This window comes from Chiloscyllium plagiosum, chromosome 18 (assembly GCF_004010195.1).
Source record: "Chiloscyllium plagiosum isolate BGI_BamShark_2017 chromosome 18, ASM401019v2, whole genome shotgun sequence".
In the NCBI taxonomy this organism is placed as follows: domain Eukaryota; kingdom Metazoa; phylum Chordata; class Chondrichthyes; order Orectolobiformes; family Hemiscylliidae; genus Chiloscyllium; species Chiloscyllium plagiosum.
In genome coordinates, this window is record NC_057727.1 from 67826897 (window position 1) to 67844930 (window position 18034).

Consider the following 18034-nt stretch of genomic DNA (forward strand, 5'->3'; position numbering starts at 1 on the left):
ATGTACAAGGCCCACATGATTCACATTATGGGTTTTTAGGGGGAAGCTGTGTCTGTGATAATCTTGAAAACTGACAGACAGAGGCAATCTGCTGAGATCCGGAAGAGAGAGAGCAGCAGGATGTCACTCTCTAAGGTCCATCGTGCAGGAGTGCAAATGGAAGCTAATACTCTGATTTAAAAAACCAAACGCATAAGGATTTCTAATGTGGCTAAACATGTTGTCTAGCTTGCTAGAGAACCAGAGAGAGGGAGAGAGAGAAACTCCAGGAAAATCCTTTACCGTAAAAGACTGTTCTGCCTACCACAGATAACTTTTAGTCAAGAGAAATACCAATTTGTTTCAATATAAATGCAGAAAATGCAAAATATTTCTGTCATCCTTTGAGCAACTAACTAGTAATTCAAGTTCCTTTTAAGAAAAAAGGAGCTAGCAGTCCTGCAGATAGCATAATGCAAGACAGAAGATCATGTGTGTCAGAAACAGGCATGCAATTTGCAGTTCACAACAAACTTCAGAGTGTCAATAAGGGAGATTAGAAAGGAAACTACAGTGCTCAATGCTAACTAAACAGTAAAGATATTTTGAGGGGTGTGTTCTGGATATAAGGGGAAGTTATGGATGAATGGTATTTAGATTTCTAGAAGGCATTTGCTAAGGTGTCACATTGTAGAAAATAAAAGCTCATGGTATGGTGGTAGCAAATTGACCTGGATAGAAGATGGATTAGCAAATAGAAGACAGACATAAATGGGTCACTGGAAAGATGTAATGAATACTGTGCCACATTGATCAGTGCTTAGTGTCAATCTTTTACAATCTAATTCATATCTTCATCCAAGTCATTTGTGTCATGTAACAAAAAAACTCAGCTTTTTTTTTGGTCTAGTATATTGTCAAAAATCATATCTTATTTAATGGACACTCCTCTTCTTTTTAATCTATTTTGGAATTGTTACTGACATTGTACAAAGTTTGACGTTTAACACAAAGAAAAGAGGAAGTGTAAAATATAATAAGCAAAAGCAAAATACTGCAGATGCTGGAAATCTGAAACAAAAACACACTGATAAGTAGTCTGTTGGTGTTTTTGTACAAAGTTGACGTTTAACACAAAGAAAAGAGGAAGTGTAAAATATAATAAGCAAAAGCAAAATACTGCAGATGCTGGAAATCTGAAACAAAAACACACTGATAAGTAGTCTGTTGGTGTTTGCTTTGATCTTTGTGTTCCACTCGTTGGGGAGTTCCTAATAGCAAGAGGAAGAAATAAGCAGACCTCCAATACATTGAAGACTGGAAATCTGAAACAAAAACACACTGATAAGTAGTCTGTTCAGCAGGTCTGGCAGCATCTGTGGAGACAAAGCAGAGTTAACATTGAGTCCAGTGCCTCTTCTTCAGAACTAATAGTTCAGAAAATTAAAGATCCCTGATTAACTAGATATAGAAGATTGAAGAAAAACAAAAATTGGAAGCTTATGCTAAATACTAGACTCACAATACTGTAAAGAATCAAATTGAGGTCAGAAAGTGAAGAGAAATGAAAAAAGGCAGTAAGATGGCCAGATGTAGTCTTTAAGAAAGTATATGCACGTTACATAAAAAGATCACAAGATATAGGAGTAGAATTAGGCATTTCAGCCTACTGAGTCTCCTCCGCTATTGGATCATGGCTGATGTGTTTCTCAACCGCATTCTCCTAAGTTCTCTCCGTGACCTTTGATGCCCGAACTAATCAAGAATCTCGGTCTTAAATACACGCAATGACTTGGCCTCCACTGTCTTCTGTGGCAATAAGTCCCACAGCTTCACCACCCTCTGGCTGAAGAAATTTCTCAACTTAGTTCTATCAGATCATCTCTTCACTCTGAGGCTGCGTCCTTAGGTCCTAGTCTCTCCAATGAGTGGAAACATCTTCTCCATATCCAATCCATCCTAGGCCTCTCAGTATTCCATAAATTTCAAGGAGATCCCCCTCTCATTCTTTTCAACTCCATCAAGTTCAGACCCAGACTCCTCAACCACTCCTTAAATAACAAGACCTTCAGCCCCATGATCATTCTTACGAACCTCCTCCAGACTCCCTCCAATGCCAGTACATCCTTCATTAGATACAGGGCCCAAAACTGTTCACAATATTCCAAATGAAGTCCGAATTCAGCCTTCTGCAGCCTCAGCAGTACATCCCTGTTCTTCTAATCTAGCCCTCTCAAAATGAATGCCTTCCTAACAGCCAACTGAAACTGCATGCTAACATTAAGAGAATTCTGAATGAGAACTCTTAAATACCTTTGTGCTTCACATTTCTGAAGCCTTTCCCCACTTAGAAAATAATCTACACTTTTATTCTTCCTATCAAAGTGCATAATTTCACACTTTCCCATATTGCATTCTATCGGTCATATCTTTGCCCACTCTCCTAGCTTCTCCTCTTTCTTTTGCAGCGTTCCCACATTCTCACCATTACTTGTTCCTCTATCTAACTTTGCACCACCAATGCCTTCAGTTCCTTTGTCCAAATCATTAATGTAAAATGTGAATAGTTCTTGTCCCAACACTGAGCCCTATGAAAATCCACAAGTTCATGACTGCTGTACTGAAAAAGACCCTTTTAACCCAATCGACCTTCTGCCAGTCAGCCAATCCTCTATCCATGCCAGTACCGTGCCTCTAACACCATAAGCTCCTATCTTGTTTAGCAACATCCCGCATGGTACCTTGTCAAAAGACTTCTGAAAATCTAAATAGATTACGTCCAAAACCTCTCCTTTGTTTAACTTGCTGTTAGAATTCTCAAAGAATTCAAAACAGGTATATCAAGCATAATCTCCCATTGACAAAGCTGTGCTGACTCAGCCCTGTTTTACCATGAACTTCCAAGTCCTCTGCAATCTCATTCTTAATAATGGACTCTTAAAATCTTACCAACGACCAGGTCAGGCTACTGACCAATAATTTCCCATCTCCTTCCTCCCTCCCTTCATAAACATGGTGTTACATCAGCCATTTTCCAGACCTCTGCACACTCCCTGACTCCAGTGATTCCTGAAAGATCACCACCAATCTCCTCAGCTATCTCCTTCAGAACTCTGGGATATAGTCCATCTGACCCATGTGATTTATCCACCTTTAAACATTTCAGCTTCTCCAACATCATCTCCTTAGTGATGGTCACTACAGTTACCTTCCCCCCTGACCCCCTTGAAGTTCTGGTATGTTGTTCTTCCACTCTGATGACTGATGCAATTTACCTATTCAGTTCCTCTATTGTTTCTTCCTTCCCCATTACATCTTCTCTAGCCTTATTTCCCCAGCAGTCCAATGCCCACTTTGTCTCTCTTTTACATTTATAATATCTAAAAAGACTCTTGAAATCTTCTTTTAGATTACTAGCTGGGTTCCTCATGTTTAATATTTCCCCCCTTATTGCCTTTTAGTTGTCCTCTGCTGGTTTTCAAAGGATTCCCAAACCTCTAGATTCCCATTAATCTTCACCACATTGATGTTTTCTTTTGCTTTTATGCTGTCCCTGGTTTCCTTGTCAGCCATGGTTGCCTCATCCTCCCTTCTATCTTGAGATAAATTGCAGCTGTGCCTCCTGAATCACCCTCAGGAAATCTCCTTCCTATCAACTCTGGCCAGCTCCTCCCTCATGTCTTTGCTGTTACCTTTACTCAGCTACAATAACGTTACATCTGATTCCAGTTTTTCACTCTCAAACTGCAGGGTGACAGGGAGATATCAATCATATTATGGCCACTGCCCCCAGTGGTTCCTTCACCTGAAACTCCCTAAGCAAGTCTGCATGACTATACATCATCACATCCGTGGACTGTTCCTTAATGGCTCTACCACAAGCTGCTCCAAAAAGAAACACTTCATAGACATTCCATGAATTCCTTTTCTTGGCATACACTGCTAACCTGATTTTCCCAGTCCACCTGCACATCGAAATCCCCATGATCATCGTAATCATGCATTTTGTATCTCCTGATTTATTTTCGGTCCCACATTCTGACTACTGCTAGGAGGCCTGAACATAATTCCCATCAGGGTCTGTTTTCCTTTGCAGAGCCTCATTTCTTTCTTCATAGATTCTATACCTTTTATCTCTACATTGCTGCTCCCTGTTTATTTAATTTCAGTTCTTACAAACAGGGGAACCACATTCCCTCTAGAAAAGAATACAGATGTCAATTATAAATGATAAAAAGTAAAATTATCAAAGAAAAGGTGGAGTTATTTAGGGACTGAATTGAAAATCTCTTTCATAGGTAGACATCTTAGCTGAAGGACAAAATGAGAAGTTTGCATTTGTTTTCATATACAAAGAGAATTCCAATATTCCAGGAAAAGAGAGAGTAGAAAATTGGGTGGCACTAAAATCAGTAGAGCAATTGGCAATACTCAGATTTGGAAAGTCACAACATCCAGTTTCGATGCAACTAATGCAGAATCACGTCATAATCTTTCAATTCTCCTTACAAACCTTAGTGATACCAGAGGATTGCAAATGTTACAGACATGTTAAAAAAGAGAATGATGAACTTGGCAATTGCAGGTCAGTCAGCTGAACACTGCTGCTGGAGAACATACATGATGCAATTAATTATCACTTGAAAAAATATTGGTTAACAACTGAGAACCTGCGTAATTTGATGAAAGCAAATTTTGTCTGAGGAACTTGAATTTGAATTTATTTGATGAAGGTCAGGGTTGAAAATTCGGGTTAAACCAATATTTAATAAAATGCCACATTATAGATTTGTAAGCAAAACTGAACCACCACTAGCCAGTAACACTGTTGCTGTGACATTGGTTAAGGAACAGAAAGCTGTCAATAGTAGGGAATGGTTGCTTTTTTTAGACTAGGATAAACTATATAGCAGATTTCCCCAGCAGTTGGTAATGGAACCATTGCTTATTTTGTTATTTTTTAATGACTTGGACTTGGATCCCACCCTCCTCTAGCTTATCTCTCCACGCTTCAGGCTCTCTGCCTTTATTCCTGATGAAGAGCTTTTGCCCGAAACGTCGATTTTACTGTTCCTCGGATGCTGCCTGAACTGCTGTGCTCTTCCAGCACCACTAATCCAGAATACACCCATATCTGACCCTTGGGCTCCAAACTGGCTGCATGGATGCAACAGAACTTGGCATGCCAACAACCAGCTTAGAGAAAGATACTAAGACCCGAAAATGCACATGCTGACGAACAACAACAAAAAAAGAGGTGTTACTCATTCTGCCTGTGGAATGAAACCTTAGGTTTGAAAATTCATCAAAAAGTATACATCTATCAAAGATTTGCTGCACATCACCTGTTTCTGTGTTGCAAATACTGTATAACAGAGCAACTCCAGCAGCTTCAAAAATGTACACTCGTAAGTTTTGACCTTTTCAGCATAAGGAAATGATCTTTTCTTCATTTAATCTCATTTTATGGATTTGGGTTTTGCTTTGTTGAACTGAATCATACCTACTTCACAATATACAATTCTGTTGACAGAATTAGGGTTCTACAATCAGTGAAACTAACAAACCAAAAGAAACACCAACAGGCCATTTATCTATCCTATTATTTTATATTTTACATTTCCTCTTTTTTTTTCCATTAACAGTGTACTGAGCTTGGAGTTTGAACACAACTTCACCAGCAATACCAAAATAGATTAAAAAGAAAAGAAGTACTCATCAAACAGGAAGTGGTCTGTGACCATTCCTCAAACAAAAAGTGATTGAATTTTAACAGCAATATTTAGATAAAAGTATACTTTTTTTGATGAATTTACAAACTTAAGATGTGGGACTGCAGAATTACTATGCAGAATGGAAATTACTGTCCGGTTAGCCTGACCTCAGTCATTGGTAAGAATGTAAGAGTCCATTGTTAAGGATGAGATTGCGGAGTACTTGAAAGTGCACAGTAAAATAGGGCAGATCAGCACAGCTTCATCAAGGGGAGGCCATGGCTGACAAATCTGTTAGAACTTTTTGAGGAGGTAATGAGCCAGTGGACATGATCTATTTGGATTTCTAGAAGGCCTTTGACAAGGTGATGCTGAGGAGGCTGCTAAATAAGACAAGAACCTGACATGTTAGGGACTGGCATGAATAGAGGATTGGCTGTCTGTCAAAAGGCAGAGAGTAGGGATAAAGGAGTCTTTTTCAGGATGGCAGTCTCAGTGGAATTCCATAGAGGTCAGTGTTGAGACCACAACTATTCACATTATAAGTTAAAGATCGAGACAAAGGAACTGAGGGCATTGTTGCTATGTTTACAGATAACACAAAGATGGTTGGAGGGACAGGTTGAGGAAGCAGGGAGGCAGCAGAAGGACTTGGATAGGCTAAGCGAGTGGACAAAGAATTGGCAGATGGAATACAGTGTGGAAAAATGTGAGGTTATACATTTTGGTAGGAAGTAGTATTGCAGACTGTTTTCTAAATGGGGAAAGTTTTTGGAAATCTGAGGCACAAAGGGACATCAGAGTCCCAGTTCAAGGTTCTCCTCAGGTTAACAAGCGGGGTCAGTCAGCAGTTGGGAAGGCAAGTGCAATATTGGCATTCATTTCAAGAAGTTAGAACGCAATGGCCGAGATGTACTGCTGAGGCTATATAAGGCTGTGGTCGGATGGCATTTGGAAGGTTGTTAGCAGTGTTGGGCCCCATATCTAAGGAAAGACGTCCTGGTGCTGGAGGAGTCTTACAAGAACGATCCCAGGGATGATGTCATATGAAGAGATGTCGGGGACTCTCGGTCTGTACTTGATTGAATTTAGAAGGAAGGGTGGATGGGGAGCAGGATCTGACTGAAACTTACAGGACACAGAGGCCTGATTGATTGGACGTGGATAACATGTTTTCACTAGAAGGAGAGATTAGGAGCCAAAGGCCACCGCCTCAAAAGGAAAGGATGGCCTTTAAAACTGAGATGAGGAGGAATTTCTTCAGCCAGAGGGTGGTCAATCTGTGAAACTCATTGCTGCAGAAAGCTGTGGAGGCCAAGACTTTGAGTGTATTTTAGATAGAGCTGGATAGGTTCTTGATTGGAAAGGGGATCAAGATTTAGAGATTTTTGTAATCCTCCTAGGTCAGTGGATTTAAACTTTCCACGTGATCCTCAAAGACTTGACATTATGCTCTTAAATGGCCCACAAATGCAAGATTGGACATTTCTGAGGTATGCCACAGCTCAAGGTGAAGTGTAAAGTGGCCTATTACATTTTCCAAATATATGAGTCCTTAAACCGAGTTCCAGTAATTGTTTATAATCTCTGCCGAGTATTTTGGTTTCCTTAACTAATTCTTAGTTAGGGAGTCAAGGACTAGCAAGGGGGCAGAACTGAAGTAAATCAGTAATGGTAAAAGAAAAAGATGCTGAGGAAATTAACAAGGTTAAAGGCCATCAAATCACCAGAGTCTGATCATTTACATCGCAGAGTACTAAAGGAAGCCACTCTTTGTATGTTGGATATAACTTTAAAAATTCTATAGACTCTGGAGCAGTTTGTACAGATTGGAGGGGGTCAAATGTAATCCCACTATTTAAAAAAAGAGAGAACACACTTTTACAGAAGCAGGGAAAATGCTAGAGTCTATTTAATAAAGGACAGGATTACAGAAAATTTGGAAAGCCTTCACTGGATTAGACATGGTTTATGAAAAGCAAATCACACAGAACAATTCTACTTGAGTTTCCAAGGATGTAACTAGATAAGAGAGAACTTCCACAGAAGACTGTGGAGGCCAGGTCATTGAGTCTTAATTGTCAGGGGAATCAAGGGTTACGGAAAGAGGGTGGGAGAAAGGGGTTGAGAAACATAAGTCATGATTGAATGGCAGAGTAGACCCGATGGACTGAATGGCCTAATTTCTGCTCCTTTGTCTTATGGTCTTAGAACCTGTGAATATGGAGTATTTGGGTTTTCAGACAGCCTTGGATAAGGTCCTTCATAAGAAGTTAGTCGGCAAAGTTAAAGCATATGGGATAAGAGGTAATATATTGGCATGGACCAAGAATTGATTAACAGATAGAAAATAGAGAATGGCAATAAATATGTCCATTTCTGAGTGGCAGACAGCGACTAATAGAGCAACAGAAAGATCAGTGCTTGGGCCCCAGCCCTTCACAATATTTAAAAATGACCTGGATGATGACAAGATTGGGTGGGATTGAGAGTTGAGAGAAAAAAAGCAAAGAGGCTTCAATGTGATTTAGATAAGTTGAGTAAATGGGCAAACATATAGCAAAGTGGCTAAATTTGAAAATCTAAAAGTTGAGAATTAGGGATGCCTAATTATACAGTTATACAGAGCCTTGGTGATATCACACCTGGAGTCATGTGCGCAGTTTTGGCTTCCACTCTACAAAGGATACACAGAGAAAGTGCAGCAGAGCTTCACTGGGCTGATACCAGGGATGGTAAGACTATCCTATAAAGAAAGATTGGTTCGACTGGGCCTGTGTTCACTAAAGTTTAGAAGGATGAGGGAGGATCGGATTGAAATGTATAACTTCTCAAAGGGTTAGATGGACTAGATTCAGGGACAGCATTTTCCCTGGTTGGGAAGTCTAAAACCAGGGGATTTAGTCTTAGGATACAGGGTAGATCATTTAGGACTCATCTGAGGAAAAATGTATTCACTCAAAGGTTAGCGAACTTGTGAAATTCTCTAACTCAGAAAACTAGATTGGTGGTTTGCAATGCCGCATGATACCAACAGCACAGGTTCAACTCCTGCACCAGCTGTTGCTATCATACAGATCCCACCTTCTTAACCTTACCCTTTACAGGGGTCATGGTGACCCTCAGACTAAACTCACCATTAATCGTCTCTCTCTATCAAAAGTGCAACCCTTTGGTCCTCTGAGACTATGGCAACTGTACTTTGCTGTTGTTTTGGCCTAGGTGTATGATTCCCACTTCAGAAAGATGTTGGAAATGTAACAGATCCTGGGTGAGCCCTCAAGTTATGTGAATTGTTCCTTTATTCATTGGTTTGGTTTTTTTTAAGGATGCTTGTGGTGCATTGGTAGTGTCCCTATCTCTGAGCCAGGATGCCCAGGTTCAAGTTCCACCTGCTCCAGAGGTGTTTCACTGCAATATTCCTAGCCTCTGACCCGCTCTTGTAGCCAGTGTATCTGTATGGCTAGTCCAGTTCAGTTCCTAGTCATTGATAACCCCCAGAATTTTGATAGTGAGGTATTCAATGACAGTATTGCCATGGGGCAATAATTAGATTGTCTCTAATTGAAGATGGCCATTTCCTAATATTTGTTCTACGAAAAGGCAGACTCCTCCATTGTAAGTATCCAGCATCAATATTAAGCAATGAAAATCTGATATCATACAGGTCACATGTAAAATAATCCTCCCTCAACTCTATTTTATTGACATACCTCAGAGGAACACATGATTATTTTTCACTTTTCACCCACCAGCCATACTTTCAAGTGATATTGCCAATTTACTGCCAAATTAAGATCAATTTTATATAGCGAGCTCTGTCCTACCAGGATTTGGGCTTTATGATGACTCCAAACAATGTCATCTTTGAATTTTAGAGCCAAAATAGATGAGACTTGCCCAGTGGCCTGGGCTGGATTCAAACTGATGACTCATTGAAAATAGTATGTGCTGATAATGAGCATTCTGATGCCTTTTCTAAAGTAAAATTATTAGAACGTCAAAAATTTCTACCTAGAAAGGGATATACTCACGTGATAGAATAATATCTGCTGCACGATACAGCTGCAACTCATTCAGGATGTGTAGAAGCTGTTGAACTGTTGCTTGTCTCATTCCCCATGCCCACATCAACTCTCTGGTCCTGCTGTTATTTCCTCCGAGAGATTCAATCTTCCTTAGTTCAGTCTGGTCAGCTACGATACGAGAGGCTGAAAAGATAGTCTGAATACGTAAAAGTTGCTAATCGGCTTCCTTCCCTCACATTGAGATTATGTAGAGGAAAGTTAGGAGGAGATAAGGAAAACAAACACTCCATTATGCACTGTGGTTATGTCACACTCTGCTTGGTGGAGCTTGTTCAGTGATGCACTGTGCAGTGTTATAAAAATATATCAGAATTAAAGCATGAAAACCATACTTATGTGGGACTGTTCACAATCTCAAAGCATTCTGAAGTGTTTTAAAGCTATTGTAGCCTCTGACTATGTTTCAACCATCTCTTTGAGTCAGTGCATTTCAGTTTAAATGAACTTACCCTCCATCTGCTGATTGTAGGCATCTTTAATTTATGGAAAATCATGCAGAATCTGATATGTATTGCAAATAATTTCATAAGATTGATTCCCCCACACTCATACATGACAAAGCCACCAATCAAATGCATATTGTACCTGCACTCAGATTGCAGTATCTGAAAGATGCTGCATACATGGTCCACACTGACATGACACATTAGCACCAAGATCATTTACAAAATCATGAAACTGTCGTAAGAACTGAGCTTTTAGGCCCCTCAGGCCTGTTCATCATTTAATAAAATAACAGTCAATCTGATTGCAAAGTAGCCATAACTCTATAATCTTGCCTCCCCCACCCCAGGCCCAACATCCACTCTACTCTGTCATTAATTCTGAGAGAATAAATTCCTCCACATTTACATCTTAAATGGAAGACCCCCCTCATTTTGCTCAGAGAGTCACAGTTTCAAAACTATGTTGTGTCAAGAAAGATTGTCTCAGCACCCACCCTGTTAAGCCCCCACAAGATCACCTAAGTTTCAATATGATCATCTCTCATTCTTTAAAATTCCAATGGAGTAATAGGCCCAATCTGCTCAAACTTTCTTCCATACAACAACCCATTGCTCCCAGGAATCTACCTAGCTAGCTTTATCTGAGCCACCTTTATTGCAAATAAAACCCTCCTGAAGTGAAAATGTCACATTTTACATGGCCCTTTAAGTGTGGTCATGTAGCAAGACTTCATTAATTTGCCTTCTGAATTACTTGCTGTACCTGCATGCTAAATTTATGGGGAGAAAGTGAGGACTGCAGATGCTGGAGATCAGAGCTGAAAATGTGTTGCTGGAAAAGCGCAGCAGGTCAGGCAGCATCAAAGGAGCAGGAGAATCGACGTTTCGGGCATAAGCCCTTCTTCATGAATCAGGATTCTGGATGCTGCCTGACCTGCTGCGCTTTTCCAGCACCACATTTTTCTGCTAAATTTATGGGTCATGCACACCTGAATCCCTTTGTACTGTGGTAATAGCCATTCTCTTCCTTTAAATAATAATGTGCTAATCTACTCTTGGCCAAAATCACATTTTCTGATATTATATTCTGTCAATATTTTGCCAACTAACTTAACATCTCTTCGCAGATTCTTCACAACTGGACTACTTACCTATCTTTGTATCATCAGCAAATTTGCCTGCAATGCACCATGGAAAAGGGGATTAGAACAGTTCAGTGGTTGTTTTCGACTGGCACAGACTCAATGGGCTAAAGGGCCTTTTTTTTCCTGCTCGATACATCTGTGGCTGTATGACACTCAATCCCTCCATCAAAGACATTAATACAGATCATAAATATAGAGGCTCCTGCCCCAAATCCACTCATACAATGACTTATTTATCCTGACTGTTTCCTGTTTGGTAGCCAGTCCTCTATCCATGCTAATGTGTTATTCAACACCAGAAGCTCCTTTCTTGTGTAGTCACCTTTTGTGCCACCCAATTGAATATTTTGTAGAAAACCAAATGCACTATGCATGATACCTGACTAAAAACCTGCTTGGTGACCAATAACTTGTATAGACACAGTTCTGAGTGTTCCACCAGACTTTTGATTGGGTTTTTTTTAAATCCTATTTTTGTGACACTTTTGTACAATTGCATGTTAATACTTGAGTAGCTTGATGGTGATATGTGATGCAGAAATGATGCCAAACAGCATGGGTTCAATCCTGCACTGGCTGAGGTTACTATGATTCTCCTTAATCTCTCCCCTTGCCTAAGACATGGTGACCCTCAGGTTAAACCATCACCTGTTGTCTGTCTGTCTGTCTCTGTCTCTCTCACTCTCACTCTCAAATGAGAGAGTAGCCCTATGACTCAGTAGGACAATGGTGACTTTATTATAGCAATTGGAAACAACACTCTACATAATGAAACCAATCAGAAAATATTCAAGTAAACAAACCCAGTTCACTGAGGTTGGGCTATCTCACTCAATCTCTATGGAGAAGTGCTTCTGCTGATAGTATAACCTCATACTGATTAATTTCCAAAATGCTATCATATCTGATAATGACATTGATATTGGATTGAAGACATTATTAACCCACAATATCTTCCTTCTATCTGGATATTTGTGGCTTGAAAACATCCTCTGTTGTTATTCAAGAAAAAGTTCAATATTTCGTCATCGACAGCTCAGTTAGTAGCATGTTTGACTGAGTCAGAAGGTTGTTGGCTCGAGTCTCAATCCAGAGTCTGAATGCAAAGATCAAGCGAATATGCCAGTGCTGTACCAAGGGAGCCATCACTCTATTAGAGATATCACCATTTCAGTTGAAACAGTGCCGCTCCCTTTGGTTGAACTTCAACATATATCCGTGCATTACACACTTCTCAATTCTCATGATTAAAAAAAAGAATATTCAGTCATCATCACATTGCTGCATGTTGGAGTTGCTGTGTTTCCTGCAACACAACTGTGCCCACTCTTCAAGAGTGCTTTATTGACTATCCGTAAATGAGTCATTCAGTGGACTTGAAAGGATGCCACATAAAGAAAAGTACCTGCATTTAAGACAGCAGTGAATAATCATCACATGATTTTAATGAAGGATCCCTACGCTTTTATAAATATGAGTGAAAGGCAATAGGATTCACCCACGAACATTCTGGTTCATTAGCAATGAAACGGTCAGGAATAAAATACTGCAGTCACCATTTCAGATAGGTAGGTCTTTTTGTTTCCAGTTCCTTTTCAAATAGAGCACTGTCCTGAAAAGATGATTGTCAAGCTTTTTCAGCGAGGTGGTGAAAATAAATAACCATTGATGTTACATCCTCAGACATGAAAGCTAAACCAATTTCTGATTTTAAAAAAGGTTTCCTGCAGCAGATGATTTTTTAATTAGGGGCCACCTTACATTCATAGCCTTTAGAGGGACTTTCCTCACAAATGGAAACAACCTCTTAACATTTATCTCAAAATACTTCATGATTTTATATGTGCCTGTTAAGCTTCCTTTCACTTCTCTGGAATAAGTTTCTGCCTGTTCATTCTTTACAACAATTATAATCTCATGTTATCCTTGCAAATCTTGTTTAGAATCTACCAAGTGTCTTCATATCCTTTTTTTAATCCAGAAGTTATATTAGTGCAAAGTGATCCAGGAATATTTGATTCTAGTCATCAAGAGGACATTGGTTAGGCCACTTTGGGAGCACTGCTTTCGGTTCTATTCTCCCTGCTATAGGCAAGATGTTGTGAAACTTCAAAGGGTGCAGAAAATATTTACAAGGATGTTACTGGGGTTGGACAATTTAAGCTACAGGAAGAGGCTAAATAGGCTGGGGCTATTTTTCCTGGGGCGAAGGCTGACCTTATAGAGATTTATAAAATTATAAGGGGCATGGATAGGGTGAACAGCCAAGGTCTTTTGTCCCAGGTAGGGGAATCCAAAACTAGTGGGTATAGGTTTAAGGCGAGAGGGGAAGATTTAAAAGGGACCGGAGGGGTAACTTTTTCAAGCAGTGGGTGGAGTGTGTATGGAATGAGCTGCCAGAGGAAGTGGTGGTACAATTGCAACATTTAAAAGGCATCTGGAAGGGTTTAAGAGGGATATAGGCCAAATTCTAACAAATGGGACTAGGTTAACTTACGATAAGTTGGACGAAAAGGTCTGTTTCCATGCTGTACACCTCTATGACTCTGACTCTAAGAGGGTAAACACTTCAGCTTGGTGCTTCACCATTCTAGCTAAGTATGCCACAAATTGCATGAACAGAAGAGATAATTCCCAGTATTGAACTCACATTCTCCACTACCCATGTTCACTAAAAGGCATAGCCCCTTTGTAGGAGTATGGATAGTGAATGCCCATATATTTAAACATGAAAATATCTATACGCCGGCATTTCCTGGGTGATGATATCAGATAGTTACCCGGTCTGATTATTCAACACACCCCCAGGCTAAATATTTTCAAGCAAGAGATGGAAATTGTGAACAGAACACAGATTTGAGCACAAAAGGCAAACATTGTTTAGTGAAAATGTTCGACGTCTTTATTTCCGAATATAGAAGGCACATCAGTGATTTCTACACTATAAAAATATTTGACCATCCTGTTACTTTCAAAAGAGCTCGTCAGGGTCCCAGCTTAATGATGGCGAGATAGTACTTCAAAAATGAGTCAAAGGTATCGATGATGGCTAATCAGAAAAAGAGTCCATTGATACCAGCTATATGATAATTAGATTTTTCTGAGTGGGCATTTGAGTGGAAAATTACATTGATCTGGACTATCCTGCACAACAGACTTTTAATTTCGTAAAAGGAAGCTATTTCACTCTGTTGCAATTTTTGCTAAGACTCAAAGTGAGCAGCGAGACAAATCAAGGAATGAGAGAAAAAGACAAGTCATGGAGGTGCCAATACAACTCTCAATACTCAAGATTATAACCCTGCAGGAAGATGATAAAAATCTGATAGGTCTGGTGTCTACATTGACCACTGTCAAAAATAAAAACAGAACCCATGAAAGGAAGAGAACAAGAGGACAGAGATACAAGGTCATTTTCAAAAGCAGTAAATGTGACGCTAGGAAACCTTTTCCCAAGGCAGTAGATACCCCTACTTCTGAGCACAAATCCTCTCACAATGAAGGTGATACACCATTACGTTCCTAATTGCTTACTGCATCTGCCTATGTACTTTCACTGCCTAGTATATAGGGACATCAAGATCCCTTTGTACAGCCACACTACCCAAAATCACAATTTAAAATAATATTCTTTCTTTGTGTTTATCACACTGAAGGGTATCACTTCACATTTGGCAGATGAAATACAGCATGGCTATGTCTTTGTGCACTCATTCAATTTGAAGCCTCCTCACATAGCTGCCCAGTTTTGTATCATCAGCAGTCATGGAAGTATTGCTTTTGCATCCCTCATTCATGTCATTTATCTACATTGTGAATAACTGGGCCCAAACACTGATCCTTGCAGTACCCCACTAGTCTCTGCCACTCAAAAAGATCCATTTATTCCTACTGTTTTCTGTCAGTCAACCAATCCAGTCAGCCAATATATTACTCCTTATCCCAAGTGCTTTAACTTTGCCCACCTGCCTTTTTTTTTGAGGGATCTTATCAGAAGCCTTTTGAAAATCTAAAAACACTACAATCACTGGCTCTACAATGTTTATTCTACTAGTTACATTCTCAAAAATCTCTAGTTGATTTGTGAAGCACGGTTGGCCAAATGGTCTCCCTCTGCACATAATACTTGTGGTTTTGTGATGTACAGAATAGCCTTACACATGAATGTCGAACCAACAAATTACATCTGTATAGTACTTTGATTGGTAACAGAATCAAGGGTTACGAGGAGAAGACAGGATTGAGAAACATATCAGACACGGTGGCTCAGTGGTTAGCACTGCTGCCTCTCAGTGCCAGGGTCCTGAGTTTGATTCCACCCTCTGGTAACTGTCTGTGTGGAGTTTGCACATTCTCCCCGTGACCGTGTGGGATTTCCTCCGGCTGCTCTGGTTTCCTCCCAATCACAATGACAAGCAGGTTAGGTGGATTGCCCTTGCTAAATTGCCCTGTAGTGTCCAGGAAGGTGCAAGCTAGGTGGATTAGCTATGGGAAATGGTTACAGAGGTGGATCTGGGTGGATTGCTCTTTGGAGACTTGGTGTAGACTTGATGGGGTAAATGACCTGTTTCCACTCTGTAGGGATTCTTTGGCCAAATGGCAGAGCAGACTCAATGGGCCAAATGGCCTAATTCTGCTCCTATATCCTATGGTCACTTTTAACAGAATGAAACAAATCAAGGGGTATCATGGTATAGAGAATGGCACTGAACCCTATGCACAGACCCTGCCAAAATGGTCACATTTGATATTTGCCTAGCTACAGCCTAAAGCGTTGATGCTCCTGAAACTGTTGCAATAGAAAAACAACATGCTCTTAAAACATAACTCCCCCAGAAGGACAACGTCTTGAAGGTAGTCTCATATCCCAGTGCTTCTTGCCCAGTGTAGGGTCATAGATAAAATAGGACCAAAGGCTTGACCACAGATTCAGATTTTAAGAAGCATATTAAAAGAGAGAAACATCGAGAAGAAATTCTCCATCTTACTGCTCAGGCAACAGAAGGCATGGCAGTGGCGAGGTGAAGGAAATCAAGGAAATGCACAGGCCGGAACTGGAAGAATGCAGAGTTGTAAAAAGATTCAAGAGCTGGACAAGGTTGTAGGTTCAAGTAGAAGGGTCACTATTACCTGGTTATATGGTAAGTGGAGATTAGCAATGGACCGAGAGAGGTAGGAACAGAAGGCGAGTATTTTGCTCCACCATTCAATAGACAATACACAATAGGTGCAGGGGTAGGCCATTCTGCCCTTCGAGCCTGCACCACCATTCAATATGATCATGGCTGATCATCCTCAATCAGTATCCTGTTCCTGCCTTATCTCCATAACCCTTGATTCCACTATCCTTGAGAGCTCTATCCAACTCTTTCTTAAACGAATCCAGAGACTGGGCCTCCACTGCCTTCTGGGGCAGAGCATTTCACACAGCCACCACTCTCTGGGTGAAGAAGTTTCTCCTCATCTCTGTCCTAAATGGCCTATTCTTTATTTTTAAGCTGCGTCCTCTGGTTCGGGACTCACCCATCAGCGGAAACAATGAGTTCATGAAATTAGATTAGATTCCCTACAGTGTGGAAACAGGCCCTCCGGCCCAACAAGTCCACACCAACCTTCCGAAGAGTAACCCACCCAGATCTATTTCCCTCTGACTAATGCACCTAATGTTCTGACAATCCTCAACCCCCATCTTCCTACCTTTCCCCCATAACTCATTCTGAACTTAACTAACAATATCACTTAGGGAGCTCTTGTGATACAATGGTAGTGTCCCCAACTGAGGGGTCTGGGTTCAAATCGCACCTGAAATAGAGCAATCTGAACAAGGAGATTAGAACTTTTTTTAAACTGACAATACCATCTGCAATGTCTTTCCTTTTTTTTAAAAAAAAGCCATAACCCATCATTGGCAGCTAGGAGTCGGTTGCCGAGATGCCAGGTTCTAGCATTGCACACATTCCTCCCCCTCACTTTTTTTAAACTGACAATACCATCTGCAATGTCTTTCCTTTTTTAAAAAAAAAAGCCATAACCCATCATTGGCAGCTAGGAGTCGGTTGCCGAGATGCGAGGTTCTAGCATTGCAACATCCCTCCCCCTCAATGAAACAAGTACACTGCCGCCCCCTCCCTCCCCTCTTTTACACCTTTAACCAAGCTTCTGACACAAAACACCGCTCGGGATATTTGTTTTTGGTATTTGTTTGCCTTGTCAACAACACTCCCGTGAAACCCTGAGGCCATGGTACACTCGCGGTGGGCGCTACACCAATGCAGGTGGTTGTTGCTGTTGCTGCGGTCGGGTGGGGGTGCAATGAATACCCACTGCAGCGAGTATGGGAGGGGGGAGTGAGAGCTACAGTGCATCCCCTTGGCGGTAGTGTGGGGTGTGGAAACATTACACAGTACTGGACCAGACCTGTGATGGACTAAAGAAAAATGACAAGATGCCAATATCCCCCGGAACAATGAGAGCGTGAAAGGAGGGGGCAGGCGCCACCTTCTTGCCTAATCGCTTTCAGTTTGCCTCTGGCGACACGCCTACAATTCACAAAAAGGCAACATCTGCAAATCCCACAAAACAGATCACTTTGAGACTGATTTGAGTGAACATTCCGAGTCCAGCGTGACTCTGCTTTAACCTCTTGTTGAACCCATCCGTTT

At 40.7% G+C, this 18034-nt stretch overlaps 1 protein-coding gene across 2 annotated transcripts in view; it reads right to left on the reverse strand.

Moving 5' to 3' along the window:
* Positions 1-18034, reverse strand: part of LOC122559162 (interleukin-1 receptor-associated kinase-like 2) — a 48595-nt gene that overhangs the window by 29821 nt on the left and 740 nt on the right. For both annotated transcript variants that reach the window (XM_043708533.1, XM_043708532.1), the window contains exon 2: positions 9728-9904. In XM_043708533.1, coding sequence (XP_043564468.1) covers positions 9728-9904 — 177 coding nt within the window. The remainder of the gene's footprint in view (positions 1-9727; positions 9905-18034) is intronic.